This window comes from Engystomops pustulosus, chromosome 9, assembly GCF_040894005.1.
Source record: "Engystomops pustulosus chromosome 9, aEngPut4.maternal, whole genome shotgun sequence".
In the NCBI taxonomy this organism is placed as follows: Eukaryota; Metazoa; Chordata; class Amphibia; order Anura; family Leptodactylidae; genus Engystomops; species Engystomops pustulosus.
The window spans coordinates 50,024,038-50,045,447 of NC_092419.1; the positions used below are offsets into that span (position 1 = coordinate 50,024,038).

Below are 21,410 nucleotides of genomic sequence, written 5' to 3' on the forward strand. Positions count from 1 at the left end.
TGTTCTCAAGGGGTTCCCGGATACTGACATTTTGGACAATCTCCTCATTGTTAGAAATCACAAGGTCCAACAATGCGTCACCTCTTGTGGGATCTTCTACAAGCTGCAACATAAAATTATCCTGCAGAAAGTTGATAAAATGCCTCCCCTTCACAGATGAAGAGCCCTGATCCCAATTTATATTTGGAAAGTTAAAATCTCCCATTATCACTACGGTCCCCTCCTGTGCAGCCCGCTCCATCTGTTTATATAGGTGACCCTCTTTTTCCTCAGAGATGTTAGGGGGTCTATATATTACACCAAAAATAATAAAGAAAATATGATTTTGCAATGATTAATGTATGAATTGCTTAGATAAAGGCTGTGATGGATCCTTGTGAGCTGCTACAACAGGTAGAGGTGACAGAAATAGTGACAGAGACCTGATGACAGGTGTCCTTTAAATGTTGAAACGTTGTTGCTATATACCATACAAGGGTTGTGTGTGTGGTCCGGCCTTATATAGGTGGAATCAGCCAAGACACAAATTGTTTAATTGTCTACTACTACTTGTTAACCTTTTTTCTTCTGAGTTGTTCCTAGGGGAAGAATCCCATAATATAATATAATAATAATAATAATAATAATAATAATAATATATATAACATTTTCTTACCAAAATAAATTAAACATATTATATACACAAAAATTGTGCTGAAAATCTCTGCTTGTACTTGAGTATATACAATAGTTTAAAGAGACCTTGTGGTGGGAATGGAAAGTCTGAGTAGAAAAGGTATTTTATTCTTGTCAAGAAATAGTTGATGTCACTTCACCCCTCACATAACAAGGAGGCCTATTAAATTTTAGTGAACTGAAAACCTCACAGATCCATTTTTGGCCAAAACACAACCAGAACAAAATACAGTGTCAGATAAGAATAAAATAAATTAAACTTGATATACTGTAGGTTTAATTTTATTCAAAAAGTTACTGTCTCAAGACATAAATACAAATCAGAAAACGGTACAGAGGACAATAGAATGTGGAGGACAACAGGTTAGGTAAATATATAAAACATTTTAGCTGGTTGAAAACAAAGCTGTAGGAACTGCTTTCACAAAGATATACTCTGCTTAGAGTAAGAAAGAAATCAACTTAGGTTTAAAATGGTATATACATAGTCTTTTCAGCAGTTCTAATAAATGCAGTGGTGTAAAGGTAGGGTAGGCAGTCGTTCAGACACGGAGTACTTTATGTAACATGATTTAGACATATCAGGTTTTGTGTTACAACTATGATGTTCAGAAAAAAAAAATTATATTTTAGAATTCTCTAGATAATTTATGGTTTTTGGCTACCACAGCCTAAACATGATTGTTACAATTTTTTTTAACAGCATTTTTTTTTCTTTTGTACACAAGAGAAGTTTGTGTATTGCAAGCATAAGGCATGGAATGACTTTAAAACCTTGGAAAAATGAAAGACAACTGACAAAAATATACACATGAAATATAAGTTAAAATTTACTTTAAATGTCTAGCTGCCTAAGCCTGGCAAAAATGAGTGGATGTCAGATGGCAAATATTGACTATTAGTTGTGAACTAAGGATGACGTGTGGAAACAAAGCTTTTCTAGAATAAGCCAAGTGTTTACAAGTTTTTCTAGGCTCTTAGACGAAGATAAAAATAGAAGAAATGTACGGTAACCTGCTGGAAGTATACTTAACCTGAAGACTGCTTGCAAAGACAAATAGATAAAACAATATAAAATACAAATTTAAAAATCATTTTAAAGCGAGTATTCACGCTTCAACTATTTTAAACATTGTTAAAACTTTCAATATATTTCTGAAACCTCATTTTTTTTTAACTTGGAATTTAAAAGTAAGAAAAAAACTAAACAAACTGCGCAATTATAAAATCAGCACCAATTTATATATATATATATATATATTTCATTTTATTTAAAATTTAGAACCCTATTCCCACACTCTAATAAGCTGTATAATTTCTGTTTAAAGTTTTTTTTTTTCTGCAAACATACTACAATAAGCTTCTTTTTTTATTATTTGGAGACAAAATACAGTGGCACTACTGGAAGGATTTTCATGACATGACATGTTTTCTTAAAGGACAAGCAAACTTTTTAGGTTGATGGATGGGAGTGAGCACGGTTATGTATCGATACCTTCGGCCAGCAGTTAACCATCAGAAGTCATATCTGCAAAAAGGTTTTCAGTAAGGCTCCTTTAACACAAAAAATGGGCATAGGAATCTATAAAAAAAAATGTTAACGACAACTTGGATATCCATTAAAAATGGTGTGATGGTCAAAAAAAAAAAAAAAAAAAAAAAACATAATGAAAAAAAAATCCAAAACTATGTCAGGTAATAGATGCAAACTCCCATCAGTTTTCTCATAGTGTCAAAGTCAACACTATTCACTGGCAAGATTTTTTTTTAATGAATATTCCTTATTAAAATCAACAAAATTAAAATGAAAGAAAGGGCATCATCAACTGGACAACCTAAATATATATATAAATAAAGGATTTATTTTCCAAAATAATACATTGTAGCTTATTTGCAAAACAGTTTACTTGTCCTTTATAGTTTTTTTTTTTTTAATTTTATTATTTCCAGGCATTCAAAACTGCCCCTCAATGCACTTAATCTTGGTAAGCATATCAAATTCTCCTTAGAGAAAATTCTGTACAGAATTTCATTTTATCTACCACAAATCTGTCATTAAAAACTTTCTCTCTTCCATTTAAAAAAAAAAAACTTCACCACAGAGTTGATAGATGAACTGGTATTAAAACATTGATACCCCAAGAACCTAGAGAGAAGAAAAAAAAACAAATGGAAGTTAGGAGTATGTAAAAAAATGTAGATAGATAGAAATGGAAAACTTAAAAAATAAAAAAGAAAGTCTTTAAACCGGAGAGTAGCAAAATAATAGTACAAAAGAAAAATATATGAAATGTTATGGGGAGATATCTATACCCATGAAGATGTGTGTTGCTGCCATCATCTGTCTAATGTGGTGAATAACAGAATATTTTCAATGGTAAATCTTGCCCTTTGCATGTATTCTACATGATAAGTGATTTAACAAACTTTTCTTGTGTTGCTTTTCTGTGAATTTTTGGCAAAGTGCCGCAAAATATTCATTATTACTATATGACCATATTATACAAATCTTTTTTTTAAGCATTAAAAAAAAACCCTGTTAAAAGCAAGACAATTTTCTTTCATGGACCACCACAGTGGTTAAACAGAAGAACGCTTTGGGTGCTTTCACACACAGCTTTTTCTCAACCACCACTGCAGATGAGAATCCCACAGGAGGAGATGTATAGGTTTACCTTCCTTTTTGAAAGCATCTGTGGCAGCAGGTTTTTGGCAAAAAATAAGCTGAGTGTAAAACCACCCCAAGGCAGTTATCACATCTGATAAGGCGCCATAAAGAAAAATAATATGCACTACACAACAACAGGACTATAAATGTCAAGTATTTATGATGGTTTAACCCATAGGAATGCAAAGGTAATAAAAACTGAAGAAGACTCCCAGAAATCCCAGCAGATGAACTTCAGAAAGAAAACCTGATTTTTTAAATTTATTTGCACCTTGTAGATTGACACATAGCAGTATTTGTGCAGCGACACATGCAGTGTGTTATGTGCACAGCTTTGAGCTTGATTAAGTTTCTGGAGCTATTTGGTCAACCATTGGGATAGGCCAAGAGGTCGTTCCATAACAGCTTTTGTCAGGCACCATGTTAGCCACTTCTCGGAAGCTGTATTTGTTACATATCAGTCACTTTAAAGAAATACGACTAAAAGGGGTATTCCTGTTTCACCAAATAAAATGTTATTGTATGGATAATAAAGTTATACAATTTTTCAACACAGTTTCTCTATGAATTCCTCATGGTTTTCTACATCTCTGCTTGCTGTCCTTCTATAGGAAGCTTCTGTGTTTATTTCCAGTGGACATAAATCTGACCATGGTCACACAGGTGCACGGCTCGTTATATCACACAAGTCTGATAACTCTCTGTGATACTAATGAGCCGAGCACCTGTGTGACCAGGGTCAGATTTCTATCCATAGATGCTTTCTATAGAAGGACATCAAGCAGAGATCTAGAAAACTGGGAATAATTAATAGAGAAAGTATATGGGAAATCTGGACTTTTCATCATACAAGCAACAACATTAATTTGCCAAAAAAAAAAAAAAAAAGAGACTACTGCTTTAATGCTGCAGCCCCTTAAATAAGCTGTTGCTGATCGCCTTTCCTACAGGGACATCATTAAAGTGGTTTTCAATTTTCAGAAAATGCATGATATTGTTTGTATAATGACAAGTTATAGTATTTTCAAATATGCTTTCTGTATTAATTCCTCACAGTTTTCTTAATCTTTGCTTGTTGATATTTAACATGAATCTTTGTCGTTTTCCTCCTGTGGGTATAAACCGGTCCCTTGTCATGTGAGATCACACAGACGCACAGCTCCGATTACTCTCTGTGATATAATGAGTCGTGCACGTGTGTGACATCACATGACCTAGGGACTGGTTTATATTCACAGGAAGGAAACAATGAAGCTTCCTAGAGAATCTAAATACGGATAGTATATAACTTTTCATTTCAAAGAAAAATCAATTGTGTGCTCAAAGTGGGATTTCCTTTAACTAGAAATGCAAAGAAAATGTTTTCAATTTTAGGCAAAGACAATAAGTTGTAATACACCTATCACAGGGCCCAAGGTGGATGCAGAAGGAATTTCTCCCACACCATTCTATATCAGTCTGTTTAATAGTTGATGAGTCTCTGTAATCTTACACTAGTCATCTATGTCTGGCACAGTCAGTTTACACAAAGCAACATTTCTAGAACAGTCAAATCCTAAAAAAATAAATTTTCACTACAGAATTAAATTTTTTTCTGATTTGCGATTACAGATACAAAATATACAAGGACAATACGTTTCTGTACATGATTGGTGACATGTCTACCTAAACAGATTAAGTATAGACCACTACAACCTCTAGTAACAGGTTACAAATCACACTCATTTCATTATTTTTAGAATGGCGGGGATTATATATTTTAAGCTTACAGATTCATCCATGATTGAAGCAGGATCAAAGAAATCGGGCTTGAGCTCTGTTCTTTCTCGTCTATTTTTAGATGGCGGCTAGAGAAAAGAAAGCAAACAGGCATGTTTAACTACAAACCAAAAAAAGGCAATCAAGCACAATTCACAGGCCTCAAATATCTGTCTATATACAATTTTTTAAAGGAGTCCAGCAAACCCCTTTGATTTCCCAGTGCTGTTGCATAACACACAGCCACATACTCAGATCTCACATGCTGCACAGTGATGTCAGGTCAGTGACTGCACTAACAATGCCCTCACCATTTAAGTATGAGAACTTTGTTCTTTCTTTGATGTACTTTTGAAACTAGGCCTACAGAAGACTTAAGTCTGTTTATTTGTGGTCCAATAAAATGTTGTACTCAATATATGAATACACTGTTCTCCAAGGTATGTATACTTGGTATATACAAATAACAACATATAAGAAAAAACTTACTAAATCAATATCCATTGTGTCAAAGTCCATGCCCTCATTAAGGTCCTCAATTCGGCCTTCAGATGACATCATTACATCTTCAACAATTGGTTCTTCATCATCTTCCATTAGCCCAGGGTTACGCCGTCTTAAAAAAAATTTCAATAGTATGAATAAATTTATTATGTATATATAATTGACACAAGTCTGTCCTACAAAGATGAATAATGCATCAAGCACACATGATGGTCATGATCATCATGGGGAGGGCAAACATCTCTTAATGATGAGTTTAGCGTCTTAAACCACTTTTCACCTTCCTGACAGAGCCCATTTTTTCAAATTTGCCCATGCTTTAACATATCAAAGTGATTTTGAAATTGTTTTCTCGTGACACTTTGTACTTCATGTTATCTGAAAAATTTTGGTGGTATGTGTTTATTTATGAAAAACCGATATTTGATGAAAATTTGGAAAACGTCTTGACATTCAAAATGTTCTACTTTTTCCTTACACAGTCAAAAAACTTGATAACCAACATTAACCGAATGTCTGCTTTATGTCTCTATGGTTTTTAACGCATCCTCTCATTTTTGTAAGATGTTATGGGGCTTTAAACTTTAGGTGCGATTTCTCACATTTTCATAAAAAACAAAATCATGCTTTTGCAGGACCTGCTCAGATTTCAAGTCACTGTAGGAGGCCTTAATAAAAGTAAAACCCCATAAATTACCCCATTTTAGAAACTACACCCCTTAACGTATGCAAAACAATTTTCATGAAGTTTGTTAGCCCTTCAATTGTTATACAGGAGATAAAAACAAAATCGTGTGCAATTTTGAAATTTTTAATTTTTTGGTAAAATGAATGTTTATGAATTTAAAAAAAAAAAAAAAAAAAAAAAAAGTGTACAAATTCTCAGTGGATAAAAATAGCAAAAACGCTCCACAAAGTTTGATACCAAATTTAACTGTAGTACATTTAATGTTATTTAATTAATTCTTTTTATTAAAGTGTTTTTAAAACAAAGTGTTTTTTTCTTTACTTTTACAGGTTGGCTTGAACAAGCGAAGCCCTAAAGCAGTGGGCAGGACCCAGCTCCTGAAAGAAGCCACGCAGCCCCAGGGCTGCCAGAAGAGGATCGGAGGATTTTTGCATCTCTTCCATAAGATCAGTAGAGTCAGACTATTTCAGCCCCATCTTACAAGGTAAGATACAATGTAATGAAAATACTCAAGGTGAGCATACTCACAGTACTGAAAATACTCAAACTCTACTATCAGTTTTGGAGTCACAGGCGAGAACTTACAGCCTGGCAGAGCCCATCCAATATGAGAGCTAAAAACATTATTCCCACCTATTGATTTGAAACTGTGAATGCTACATAAATAATTCCAAAAGCCCCATTATCAGTAAACTTTTGCTGATGAAAAGGTCCTCTTTAAAGCTTTAACCTTTCAGCAATCCGTAGTCCAATATGTGTACATAAGGAGTAGCACTGTTTTCTGTCATTATGTGACTTAGAGTCTTCATTTGCCATCAATGATTTATATAAAACTTTGTTAAAAAGTTAGCGACAGATATAAAGTCAAAGACTCTGCAAACCGTATCTTACATGGCGTGTTGTAAATTAGTCCGCAGCTTTACATAGTTCATTGCCGCTCTCTCTTGCTGTTGTCTCGCTACTTCTTCCTGCTGTCGCTGAGCAAGCATCCACGTTACCTGTGTGCTAAACACATAAAGAGCCTAGGGTTATCATCAGTCTTGTTGTAACAGTGTTCATATCAAGCAAAAACCATCAATATAAATCAACTAAATAGGGTTATTTTTTTCCACCAACATCACCTCTTATTCACAGGATAGCGAATTAGTCTGAGCACTTGAGGTGTGAATGCTATGACCCAGAAGGATGAGGAGTAAGGCTATATTCACGCTGCCGATGCAACAGCAGTGTACGGGGAGAGGAGGAGGAGGTGAGCGCAGCTCACCCCCGCCCCTCTCCATAGGAATTAATGGCGCACGGTGCCGTACTACGGAGAAAGATAGGACAGGTCGTGCGCCCATTGACGTCTATGGAGGACGTATATCGGCCGTATATACGTCCTTCATACGTCAGTGTGAATGTAGCCCAAGAGGGTTCCCCAGATGTCCTATGGAAATACAGCAAGGGTGCACATACTAGGCCACTAGTGTAATGACTTTGACCAGAATAGCGATCTTCTCTAAATAGGTGATGGATATCAATGATGTAAAAACAAATCATAGATACTCAAACTGAAGATTAACCCCTTAAGGACGCAGGGTTTTTTCGCTTATTTCTCGAACTCCACCTTCAAAAATCCATAACTTTTTAATTTTTACGTGTACAGAGCTGTGTGATGGCTTATTTTGTGCGTAACAAATTTTACTTTCCCGTGATGTTATTTATTTTAACATGCCGTGTACTGCGAAGCTGAAAAAAAAAATTCCAAATGTGGAAAAATTGAAAAAAACCCGCCCGTCACGTTCTTGTGGCCTCAGTTTTTACGACTTTCACTCTTCGCTCCAAATAACACGCCTACTTTATTCTTTGGTTCGGGGCGATCTCGGTGATACCAAATTTATACAGGTTTTATTGTGTTTTAATACATTTTCAATAATTAAACGAATGTGTACAAAAAAAAAGAAAAATTTTTTTTGCCATTTTCTGAAGCTAATAACTTTTTCATACTTTGGTGCACGAAGCTGCGTGATATGCAATTTTTTGCGAAATGAGTCGACGTTTGCATTGCTACAATTTTGAGGTCTGTGCGACATTTTGATCATTTTTTATGTGATGTAAAAAGGTGTAAAAGTCGCATTTCGGACATTTGGGCGCCATTTCCCCGTCTCGGAGGTCACTGCCGGCCGTAACCGGTTTTATATTTTGATAGATCGGGCATTTTGGGACGCGGCGATATCTAATGTGTCTGTGATTTTTACTGTTTATTATGTTTTATATCAGTTCTAGCGAAAGGGGGGTGATTTGAATTTTTAATATTAATTTTTTTTTTTTTTAAACTTTTTTTTTCACTAATTCTTAGACCATCTAGGGTACATTAACCCTAGATGGTCAGATCATTCCTACCATATACTACAATACTTCTGTATTGCAATATATGGCATTTTTGCAGCTCATTCATTACAATGAGCCATTGGCTCATTGTAACGAATCTGCAGAAGCCATTAAGCCTCGGGTCAAACGAAGACCCGAGGCTACCATGGCAACCGATCGCCGCCCCCTGATGACGTTCAGGGGCGCGGCGATCGTAATAAAGATGGCTGCGCCGGCGCGCCGACATCTTTTAAATCCTGCCGGCGACTTTGCTGGCGGCAGTGAAATGGTTAATAGCTGTGATCGGTGCAAGCACCAACCGCGGTTATTAGCGGTGGGGGTTTGCTGCAATATGCAACAACCCCCACCTCTGTATGAAGAGGACTCAGCCCGTGAGCCCTCTTCATACATTCCCTGTACCTCTGCGCCGTAGAGCTACGGCGCAGAGCGTTAAGGGGTTAAGAAATCCATATTTATTTTTGCCAAAAACGTGAACATAATAGCAATCCAAAATATATGTGCCGTTTTCGGTCTCATCACAAGACTTTCATCAGACATGGATAGATGCCAAAACGTTGTAAGTTTAACACAAGGAAGCCTGGCTGTGCTAAGGTCATAGCTTTTTTTGTTAAATGGAGGGTTGTCCTCAGTAGCACAAGACGCTAGTGATAGTTAGTGTGCCCTCTCATGCTACTGTAGCCATTCAAAAGAGATGCTACAGCCTTGGGACAGCCCGGCACAACTTTGTGGCAACTATCAGTGTCTGATGAAAGTCTTGAGAAATATCACATATATTTTGAATTCCTATAATGTTTACTGCAAAAATAAATATTCTTTAATCTTCAATTTAAGTGACAAGTATTTATCCTTTGAGACTATCAAGGGTGGTTCCCGAACTTGTGCACCTACACATACCATCTTCATCAAGGAGCGGTGGGTGTCCAACCATAACAGGTGTAAAAATAACTCTTTAACCCCTTCCCGACACGTGCTGTACTAGTACGGCGCGCGTCGGGTCCCGATGCATGAAGAGGGCCCACAGGCTGAGCCCTCTCCATAGCCGGTAAGTCTTTGCTGCATATATCAAAAAGATCATCATCGGGGAGAGGCGATCAGTCGCTTCTTCCGAAGACCCAAGGCTGACTCGTATTAACCCTATCGTTACAATGAACACACTGTAATGATTGAGGAGGAAAATCCCCATATACTGCCATACTGAAGTATGGAAGTATATGTTAGGATTGATCAGACAACCTAGGGTTAAAGTACCCTAAAAATTCAAATCGCCCCCTTTCCTTAGAACTGATGGTAATAAACAGTAAAAATCAGAAACACATCAGGTATCGCCGCGGCCAAAAATGCCCAATCAAAATATATATACTTTTGTGCCATTTTGAAAAATATTTAAAAAAAAAAAAAAAAATCAATAAAAAGTGATCAAAAGATAGCAGTCCTAAAAATGATACATATGAAAACGTCATCAAAAGTCCCCCCCACAGCTCCGTACACCAAAGTATGAAAAAGTTATTAACACCAGAAGATGGAAAAAAAAAAAAAAAAAAAATGAAAACATTATAAAACCTATACAAATCTGGTATCCCCATGATCGCACAGACCCAAAGAATAAAGTAGACATATCATTTTGGGCAAACAGTGAAAACTGTAAAATCCAAGTCCACAAGAAAACGGCGCAAATGAGGTTTTTTCACCATTTTCACTGCATTTGGAATTGTTTTCCCGCTTCCCAGTACACGAGATGGAAAATTAAATACCATCACTATGAAGTGCAATTTGTCACACAGAAAACAAGCCATAACAGAGCTCTTTAAGTGAAAAAATAAAAAAAAAAAGTTATAGATTTTTGAAGGTGGGAAGTGAAAAATGGAAGTGAAAAAACTAAAAAGGGCCAGGTCGTTAAGGATATTGCAAAAAAAAAAAAAGAAGAAAAAAAAACAAAACACCTACTTATAATCAATGGCAGGTTGGTGATGCTCAGGCTGCATTGGGTAAACCGGCATGTAACTTTCTTCAGGCCGCAATCGTTTAGGTTCTCTCATGATGGTGGATGTCAGCTGCGGAGTTTGCATCATGACTGGTGTATTCATTGTTTGTTCCCTGTTTAGCCACATACTGTCGCTGCTACTGCTCTCTTCAGCTAAAATACAAAAAAGATTTAAACTGACATTCATATAACATGTAAACAGCAAAACTTCATGCACTTTGTTCTTGTGGCGTACCTTCTGGTATTTTCCGTTTGCCTGTTGCTGGTTTTGTCTTTTTACTCCTTACCGAAGAGCCTCGGCCGCTCATTCCACTCATTACAGACATAGTGTCGTCGTCTCCTCCAGCTAGTAAAGAGTTCCTATAAGACATGAGTGGTAGCCAGACATCCTCTCTTCTCAGAGACATTTGAAAGGTCATAAACTTCTCCAAGTATGCGTACCTGAAAAACAAAGATTTGTGGGTGTTTCAGTTGTCATTCATTTATTCATATCTTGTAGAGATCATTGTACAATACAGATGCATGACAAATATTGGCACCACTTACACTGTCTTCTTGTCTTGTCTCAGAAGCTTAGATGAGAACTCGCTGAGAATGTCAAGGAAGGCCATGTTTAGAGGTGGATGGACCTCCCCTTGCGGGCTTGGCTCTTTAAAGGCAAATTCTATACCATCCCTAAAAAAATATACACAAAGAGATTACATAGGAGAAATCATCAGTTTTAGTATAATATCTAATAACGCTAACATCTAATATTTAAATCTTTAACTCAGAATTAAAATATTGAACATTGTAGACTATAGGTTAACATCCATTCAGCTTGGGATTTCTTCATAGATTATTAGTATTAGGAAAAGGTACAGAAGATTACAATATTTCTAGAAAGATTCTGTAAATAAATATTCGGTGTTGGCCTGGAGATCAGATAATATTTTTAAGATCATAGCCATCACAGGTTCAGCATACCTCCCAAAGTTGAAATAGCAGCGCACACTGTAGAATTACATCACACCAAAAGAAATTTAGAAATCAGCTGTCAAGCTGCCCGGCAGTACACCGTACCGTCTATTTGTTTTGGATGTCATGGCTACTGTTGTAGGCAAGAGCTAATCTGCTTTGCATGGCAAGCGACAGCAATAGCAGCAACTGGATTTACATGCGTCATTATAAGACGCCTGCCATGTACAGCTAGTAGACACTAAGAGAAGATAATCTTGCCAAATTAATGTAACGTGTCAAACTAGCACCACATGAGCTGTGCCGTTCTTGAGAGGTCTTCCAATACTAATCTTTGTAAATGTGTGCCATGGTTTCAAATTCTATTTTCAGTGATCTGGCACATATCAAAGTTCCCTCAAAAATGCATCTTTTACCATTTTCCAGTCAATGCGTGGGCTGACCTCCACAGATAGCTTTAAAAACTTGTCCAAATAAGGTTTATATAAAGTAAAATAAGGATATGATTACTTGTGTAACATTGCAATGGCTTCTCTGGTTTTAAGTTGATCAAGTCCAAAGGTTAAAGCAAATCGCCTAGCAAGCTCTTTTATTCCACTGAACGTTGGTGACGATCGGTCAAAGTTATAGCCGTGCTCCTGGATCATCTCATTGAAAAGCTGTGTAAGAGGACAAAAATAAAATGTTAACAATTAATACTCTATATTCTGCCATTGAATGTCAACAGGACCATCACTCTGCAAACACATCCACAGTAGGAATGTAAATGTCAGCCTCAAATATATGTCACGTTTTTTGGGTACTATCAACATATGGCCTCATGCACATGACCGCGCATGGGAGCCGTGAACTAGCCATACAAATTGCAGTCAGCTCACAGCAGCCGTTGACTTCTATTATGCATGGTGACATTGTGCTGAGTACTTTCCCATTTGCGAATAGTTTTTGCACAAATGTGCATGAGGCCTTAATTTGATGCATTTTCCCCTAAAATCATTCACGAATGTGAATGCACGCTTATGGAAAATCTAATGTGTATTTAAACTATTCTGACCTTGAGAGCTTAAAGGGGACCTATCACCACGATTCTACCTCTAAAGGTAGAACGGGTGGTAGGTGGATAAATGGGACGTAAGGATAGCCCTTTTGGGGCTAATCCTTACGTTCCGGCTATCCTTTTGTAAACTTTAATGAGTTTACATGCTAATTTATCTAAGCGGCTACTGGGGCGTGGAGTAGCCGGACATGAGGCTACTAGTCGCGGCTACTCCAAGCCCCAGTAGCCTTGTTCCTCCGCCTACCGAGTAATCTTCGGCGCGCAGCTCCTCGTAGCTGCGCGCCCTCGTGCATGCGCGGGGCGCAGGCCTACGGGTGCGCGGACGTAGCTCCGAGGCCGGCGCTACTGCGCATGCGCAGACGCCGGGTGCTCGGACGAGGGCGCGCAGCTACGAGGTGCTGCGCGCCGAAGATTACATGGTAGGCGGAGGAACAAGGCTACTGGGGCGTGGAGTAGCCGCGACTAGTAGCCTCATGTCGGCTACTCCACGCCCCAGTAGCCGCTTAAATAAATTAGCATATCAACTGATTAAAGTTTACAAAAGGATAGCCGGGACGTAAGGATTAGCCCAAAAAGGGCTATCCTTACGTCCCATTCATCCACCTACCACCCGTTCTACCTTTAGAGGTAGAATCGTGGTGGTAGGTCCCCTTTAAAGGGAACCAGTCATCAGAAATTGGCCTAAAACTTTTACAGTATTTTGTCAACTAGCTAAACAGCTTCTCAATCATGTTTTTTCATGGCCCAGCTTGGGGAATCATCAAGAACTTTGATGTCAGGTGTTAACTTGTTTTATAAGGTCAGGGAGGTGGAGAGTTTAAGTTCTCCCTGCTTCTACGTGCCTCCTCCGCTGTGATTTACATGCATCGGACTTCAGATGATCTGCTTAATGATCTCCTTGGACTTAGGATCTTCAATTACAGTGAAGGAGGAATGGTGAGGCAGGGGAAAGCTCGAATGTTAAACTATCTACCTCCTTGACTTCATCAAAGCAATTTACACTTCACTTCAAAGTAGATTTTCTTGATGATGCCACCACACTGGGCCATGAAAGAAACTAGATTTAGAAGCTGCTCAGCTGCTTGATAACATACTGCTAGTGGTTTATTTGGCCAATTTCTGATGAGGGGTTCACTTTAACAAGAGACATTCAATTAGAGGATGCTTAGTAAAAGATCATACATAAAAATGTCATAATATACATTTTCATTCTTCATTTAGGTCCAACAAACTCTTTTAACCAGCCTACATTGCGGAAGGTTTACAGTATAATTATTTTACAAAGCCCTGGGATAGGAAAGCTATGCCCCCCACCCAGACATATTGCCAGCCAAACATCCAATCTGGCAAACTGACAACCCATTGCTGCTAGTCAGGGCCATGATTGACCACCCCTCGTCATGGCTAGTAACAAGGGGCATCAATTTGTTGGATTGGCTGTTCGGCTGGCAATTCATTCAGGTTTTGCACTCAAAAAGTGTATTTATTATAACCAAATACCATAAGATACATTTAGCCATTGTGCGTAGCATTACACAAATGTATATTTGTGCATTAACATATGTTCTCCATTCTCATTCATTAACACCAAAACAGGGTTCCCCAAACTACGGCCCGAAGACCGTTTCGATCCGGGCCCCTGCGGCCCATGACAGTCGGGCAGGAGCCTCTGTCCGGACAGGAAACTCCTATCCGTCATTGTATAGCGCTTGATACGGTTGGAGACCGCCGATCGAGCACTATTACTGGAGCAATGTGGCCGGTAGACAACCCAGGCGCACAGCGCTCCATGAACTAGGATGCGCAGCCGCGAGATGACGGGAGACATAGGCGAGTACAGGGTTTTTATTTTTTATTAAAAAGGGCAGTAAAAAGATTGTGGCAGCCGGGGAACAATAGTAAGTTATAAGGGGCAGCATAGGAAATAATTAATGTTGTTGGTTTAGCATAGGAAATAACTAATGGTGTGGGGGGGGGGGGCAGCATAGGAAATAATTAATGATGGGGGGGCAGCATAGGAAATAATTGATGATGGGGGGCAGCATAGGAAATAACTAATGGTGTGGGGGGGGGCAGCATAGGAAATAATTAATGATGGGGGGGCAGCATAGGAAATAATGATGGGGGGGCAGCATATGAAATAATTAATGATGGGGGGGCAGCATATGAAATAATTAATGATGGGGGGGGGCAGCATATGAAATAATTAATGATGGGGGGGGCAGCATATGAAATAATTAATGATGGGGGGGCAGCATATGAAATAATTAATGATGGGGGGGCAGCATATGAAATAATTAATGATGGGGGGGGCAGCATATGAAATAATTAATGATGGGGGGGGCAGCATATGAAATAATTAATGATGGGGGGGCAGCATATGAAATAATTAATGATGGGGGGGCAGCATATGAAATAATTAATGATGGGGGGCAGCATATGAAATAATTAATGATGGGGGGCAGCATATGAAATAATTAATGATGGGGGGCAGCATATGAAATAATTAATGGTGGGGGGCAGCATAGAAAATAATTAATGGTGGGGGGCAGCATAGGAAATAATTATATGGGGCAGTCTAGTAATTAATGGGGGGATGCATATTCAATAATTAATGGAAAGGGATAATTATTTAATAATTAATATGCCCAATTAATATAAATAATATATAAAATAGTTCATTAGGGGGTGCAGTATATTAAATAATGTATTATGGATGCGGTCACATGTACCGCTATTTATTTTTAAACTTTAGTCCAGCCCTCCAACGGTCTGAGGGGGACAGTGAACGGCCCCCTATGTAAAGAGTTTGGGGACCCCTGCACTAAAAAGTAAGTGTACCCAACCTGTTAATGAATGAACCAGTAGGACAGTGTCTGAGCATAAGCAGCAACGCAATCTCTATTCATTATTTCACTGCAGTTTTCCGCTCTTATGTATAATCAGCTTGGCAAGAGCCATGCAGATGGAGAAGACACTTTTCTCTGATAACATATTAAAGTAATTTATTACATTTACTTTACCTTTGATTTATACAAAGTTTGAGAAGCTAGTGTCCACTCCCTCCAAACACTGAAGACAAAAGTCTACCCTATACATGATAAAAGTACACATACTATCCCTGGGTTCATTATTTTAGCTTGTCCTAATCCACAGTATAGCATACCTGTTGTAAACTGAGAATGAGCGTCTTTGCACATTGGATTTTATCTATCTGTCGAGTTTTGCTCATGGTTTCTTTTATGATGTCCCCATAATCATTGTAGTACTGCAAAATGAAAATAATTGAATTAGTAATTGGTCATTAAAAGAGGAATAATATCAGCATCATAATGGGTCAACTTACATTTAGATATTTAAATATAAAAATATAAAAACATCTCTGCAAAAGGTAAAGATTACACTAGATTTATGCTAGCTCCTAAAGTCTCCATACATGTAGACTAACAAATAACTTGATCTACATACCCTCATATACTGCTTGAAGATATCAGCCGCAGTATTCATTTCCACCACATTATACACTATAAGTTTGCAGAAAGCTGCAAGTAAATTTCTTCTTTTGTGTAATGCTTCAATTTTACTGGCTTCATCATCTTGTTGACCATCTATAAAATAAGAGGAGAGGGAAACAGAACACTAAGCAAAGGTTAAACAAACAAACATAGTCAAACACTCATGTATCAAAAGTGGTATGGACTCTCGTGATAGGGATGTAATATTACCACTGTACAAGGCATTGGTTCGGCCACACCTGGAATATGCTGTCCAGTTCTGGGCACCGGTCCATAAAAAGGATACACTGGAGCTGGAGAGGGTTCAACGTAGAGCCACAAAAATGATACGGGGTATGGAGGGTCTTAGTTATGAGGAAAGATTGAAGCTACTAGATTTATTTAGTCTGGAAAAGAGACGACTACGAGGGAACATGATTAATTTATTTAAATATATGAATGGTCCATACAAAAAATATGGTGATAAATTGTTTCAGATTAGATCAAATCAAAAGACGAGGGGGCGCTGTCTCCGTTTGGAGAAACCAAGGTTTAATCACCGGAGGCAACAGGGCTTTTTTACTATGAGACCTGTCAATCTGTGGAATAGCCTGCCTCAGGCGCTGGTCACAGCAGGGACAGCAGAGAGCTTCAAGAAGGGTCTAGATGCCTTTTTACACCTAAATAACATTGATGGTTATGTTATATAGAATTGCTTCCCCTAAATCCCTTCCTCATCCAATCCCTTCCCTTCCTTGGTTGAACTTGATGGACAAGTGTCTTTTTTCAACCGTATAAACTATATAGACAAAATTTTAAAGAATTCTTCAATATGAGTATCACAGAGGAATGTCTCTGTGCTTATAACAGAAATTATAACATTGTATAAACACATGTATCACACATAATATGAACATTATGGTCAACAAAAACAACTCTGGCTTGTCAAATTGACTCCATAAGACCTCTGAAGATTTTCTGGATATATATATATATTTTCTGGATATATGACACAGCAGATCACTTAAAAGGTTTTTGCAGGATTTTTTTTTTTGATCACCGATACCTAGAATAGGCTTAGAGCATGGGGGATAAATGACCATTTCAAGGGCCAGAAAAACCCTTTAACCCGTTCACGACCCGTGACGTAATAGCATGTCACGGGTCGGCCGCGGGTGTATGGAGAGGGCTCAGGCGCTGAGCCTTCTCCATAGCCAGTAAGTCTTAGCTGCATATTGCAGCAAAGGCTTACCGGTAACACCCGCAATCAGTGCCAGCATCGATCGCGGGTGTTTTCCCGCTGATCGCCGCGGGCAAAGCTGCCGGCGGCTTCAAAAGGATAGCGGCGCATGGGCGCCGCCATCTTTTCGAGGATCGCCACTCCCCGTGACGTCATCGGGGAGAGGCGATCCGTCGCCATGGTAGCCCCGGGTCTCACGAAGACCCGAGGCTACTTCGGGTTAACCCATGCATTACAATGTGCTATCAGCACATTATAATGTAAAAGTAGTAAAATACACATACTGCCATACTGTAGTATGGGCGCCGCACAAATGCGTTTTTTTCCCAATTTCACTGCATTTGGAATTTTTTTTCCCCTTCCCAGTACACGGCATGGAATAATAAATACAATCTCTATGAAGTGTAATTTGTTCCGCAGAAAACAAGTTGTCACACAGCTCTGGACATGGAAAAATAAAAAAGTTATGGATTTTTGATCATGGGGAGTGAAAAATGAAAAAACAAAAAAAGGGTAAGGTCCTGAAAGGGTTAAATTGAGCATACCAACAAATTTGCTTTTGTTTGTGTTATAAGTTGCAACAGGACATTGAAAATGGATTAATAGTCTAGTATCGTAGCTGAACTTGGTACACTAAGGGAATCATCTGTTCACCAGTCCTTCCCCCTGTGCTGTACTATCTAACCAGAAGGGGAGGTTCTGTCTTGTGAGATCTCTCTCACCAGTGCATTACAGTGCTCAAAGTACAGTTCCAACTTTGCAATATTAATGCATTTCTGCAAATACCTTCTTCTAAAAAGTAAAACATACAAGGGAATTGACTATACAGCTCCCCAAAGCTGCTACCAAACACTGTCAGCAGCTTTGCTTGGTTAATACGGACGCTAGACTTTCTTTAAAACTCAATGTACACAGCTGAAGAAAAAAATTCTGATAAAAAGTTCACATATATAGTTCTTTACCTGAACTGCTGTTATCATCATCTTGGTCAATGAAGACATGATCCAAAATGAAGCTTAGTAATTCAGACTGTAAGGATGAATCTGGGGAATACACAAGCGGTTCTAAAGCTTCACGGCCACCAGCTACAATCTGATGGCTAAAGATCATTAGCACATCAGAGAGAATAGTAAATGCCTGCAACAGATAAGGGAAATAAAATGGAATACGTTACTTAAATATACAGAAAAATACTACATAAAATATTTGCAGTTTAATATAACATGCAATAATTTGCTCTGAACTTTTATCATATCATCCCCTGACATATGTTTTAATAAAAAAGTACTGAATAAATGATATGGTAAATGGTAACATTGATTTGTTGAGGCTCTTTCAAGGCTCTCATTTACAGAAGTCACATATTTGAAGCAGTTTTCCTAGTGTGACCACAAGGTGGTACTAATGGGCTTACCTCCCAGAGAACAATACATCGAATTCTGGCCCTAATAATAATCATTCAAATAGAAAGTATGTACATACAGAACAACAATCATTTTATTTTGCTCATAACACACTTTTCACATTCATAAACTAAAGATTTAAAGGGGTTTTCCAGGGATTTTCAAATTACTTAAGCTAATTCATAACTTCTAAATTATAGGAAAATGCACAGACAGACAAGGAAGAGAGCTAGCTTAAAGGGCATCTAACACTAGGATGAAGGACTGTAAGCAAATTAGCTTGAGGGGCTCCATGGTGCATATGTGTTAATGTAGCCTGGAGCCCCTCAGGCTCATTTACATACAGTCTAATCTTGGTGGTAGATGTTCTCTAACCTTTACAACAGCTTCTAACCTATTAAAGTAGAGTTTAGAAGTCCCTGCCTCCCTAGCCCATTGTTGGCTCCCAGCCAAAAGTGTCACACTGATTGATTAGAAATTACCTAGCTGACATTTGTCATGCAGGAAATATGTACTTTAACAAAAAAAAAGAAGCATCAAATGTTTGTAGCCTATGATATTTCTGCACCAAAAAAAAAAAAAACACAGAGGAATATTGTTGGTGCTTCTTTTGCCAGTTTAGATTTTCCCTTCACCAGACTGTAGATGCAGCTAATTGATCAGGAGGTGCAATCATTTTGCCAAATTAGGTAAACCTACTACAAAGTACTACTCAACTTAAAATGAAATCTACCACCAGTATGAAGGATTGTAAACCAAGCACAGTAACATACATGTGTGTGCCCTCTTTCTTTAGGGCCCCTCCTCCTGCATTCCAATAAGAGCTCTACAAACACTGACACCGATGTCCTGCCGGCTTATACATGTACACATCATATCATATTGTGAAGAGTGTAAAAGCTACAGGCAGATACGTTCTATTTCCAGGGCCGAGGAAGGAAGGTGTATAGTATAGTATAATAGAGCTGACAGCATGTAAATGCCTGTGATGGCAAAGGGGAGAAAGTCATGTGTAATATGCATCTCATGGATCTCATCATCTCTCTGTGTGTCAGATAGTAGTAGACTGAAAGTGTATACAGGCGGTCCCTTACTTAAGGACACCCGCCTTACAGACAACCCATAGTTACAGACAGACCCCTCTGACCTCTGGTGAAGCTCTCTGGATGTTACTTTACAGCTGATTATTGCAATCTGGGACTAAAGTGTCTGTAATGAAGCTTTATTGATAATCCTTGGTCCCATTACAGCAAAAAAATGTTTAAATTTCAATCGTCACTGGGGCCCAAAATGTTTTTTTTTGTCTGGACCTTCAATTGTAAAATATACACAGTTTTGACTTGCATACAAATTCAACTTAAGAACAAACCTCCGGACCCTATCTTGTACGTAACCCGGGGACTGCCTGTATAAACCTGTACACTGATCCATGAGAACTTTATGAACAAAATAATTACTTACCTGTTCTTTTACAGCAGTGTGCACATTGGTAAGGTAATGCTGACATATTTGGCAAAATACCCTCATTTGTCTCTTTAATGTTATTAACTCCTCCTAAAAAAAAGAAAAAAAGAAGGCAATTAATATAGCAGGACGTAAAACAGCAGAAAAGGAAGAGAGGGATGAAAAGGCAAATAAATTAAAAAATACCTTGGATGAGCCAGTCTCTGAAATTTTTGCCAGTTGCCAGAGAATTACATAATGGGTACACTGTAAAGCATGGATGACAATCTGAAACAGAAGACACACAATGTGACTGAAGAAGATGAAAAGAAAAACAACAATCCATACTGAGAAAGAAACGGACCTGCTCTGGCATATCTCCATTTTCAATGCCAGTTTTCAAAAGTTTGTAATTGCTGCTGAAAAGGTCCCACCTTGAAAGATCGTGTGCACTGCAAAACACAAAAGAGGATCTGTCAATCGTTTACTCTTGAAACCACCAAATGTAGAATTTTATTGCAATTTTTACAAGCATGACTTTCAGAAAGCCTAATGACATGATGCGCCAAACCAGTTCCATACACAGTACTCCAGACACCCAACCAGGGTGAAACAGCACTGTCTACAGCTGGGAATCTGTTCCTTCTGGAAATATACGGTTTGTTTGTTTTTTAAAGTAACAAACTTTAAAAAAGATTTGGGAACACAAGTCCTAAAAATATATACATAGGTCTCAGTGAACAGTCATCACCACATGACTATGGATGTAAATGTCCTCAAATCTGAGCACAAGAGTATAAATCCAACTTGTGCATCAGAACAAGATGGGTATAACAAGCACAGAAATTAACAAAAAAAGCAAGTACCAGCAACTTACCGCCGCAACCCAAGGGAGTTGCCCAACAAGATAGCTAAAAGAGGAGTGTTTTTCATTTTCCCCATCCTGGAAAACTGATTTCCATATTTTCCCAGAATCCCCTAGTGGCACGTCAATGACTATAAATCTCCACACACCTACAAAGCCTTAATTGGCAGTCTCTGTGAGGAGAAATCTTAATTCCCGACCCAGTTTCAACAGCTAGCACACATTCTCATGTTTTTCTATGGGCAGTACTCTTGGGACACTGTGTCCATCACCCAATGTATGATTTGATTATTGTAGCAGAACATTT

At 38.3% G+C, this 21,410-nt stretch overlaps 1 protein-coding gene across 1 annotated transcript in view; it reads right to left on the reverse strand.

Moving 5' to 3' along the window:
- Positions 1-939: 939 nt before the first annotated feature.
- The window catches only part of STAG2 (STAG2 cohesin complex component), a 59,608-nt gene continuing 39,137 nt past the window's right edge, over positions 940-21,410 (reverse strand). Inside the window, exons 22-35 of the mRNA XM_072124726.1 lie at positions 20,603-20,690; positions 20,446-20,526; positions 20,257-20,349; positions 18,355-18,529; positions 16,127-16,266; positions 15,825-15,926; positions 12,112-12,260; positions 11,191-11,319; positions 10,880-11,085; positions 10,608-10,797; positions 7,185-7,298; positions 5,591-5,717; positions 5,113-5,190; positions 940-2,821 (exon numbers count right to left, since the gene is read on the reverse strand). Coding sequence (XP_071980827.1) covers positions 2,798-2,821; positions 5,113-5,190; positions 5,591-5,717; positions 7,185-7,298; positions 10,608-10,797; positions 10,880-11,085; positions 11,191-11,319; positions 12,112-12,260; positions 15,825-15,926; positions 16,127-16,266; positions 18,355-18,529; positions 20,257-20,349; positions 20,446-20,526; positions 20,603-20,690 — 1,696 coding nt within the window. The 3' untranslated portion in view covers positions 940-2,797. The remainder of the gene's footprint in view (positions 2,822-5,112; positions 5,191-5,590; positions 5,718-7,184; positions 7,299-10,607; positions 10,798-10,879; positions 11,086-11,190; positions 11,320-12,111; positions 12,261-15,824; positions 15,927-16,126; positions 16,267-18,354; positions 18,530-20,256; positions 20,350-20,445; positions 20,527-20,602; positions 20,691-21,410) is intronic.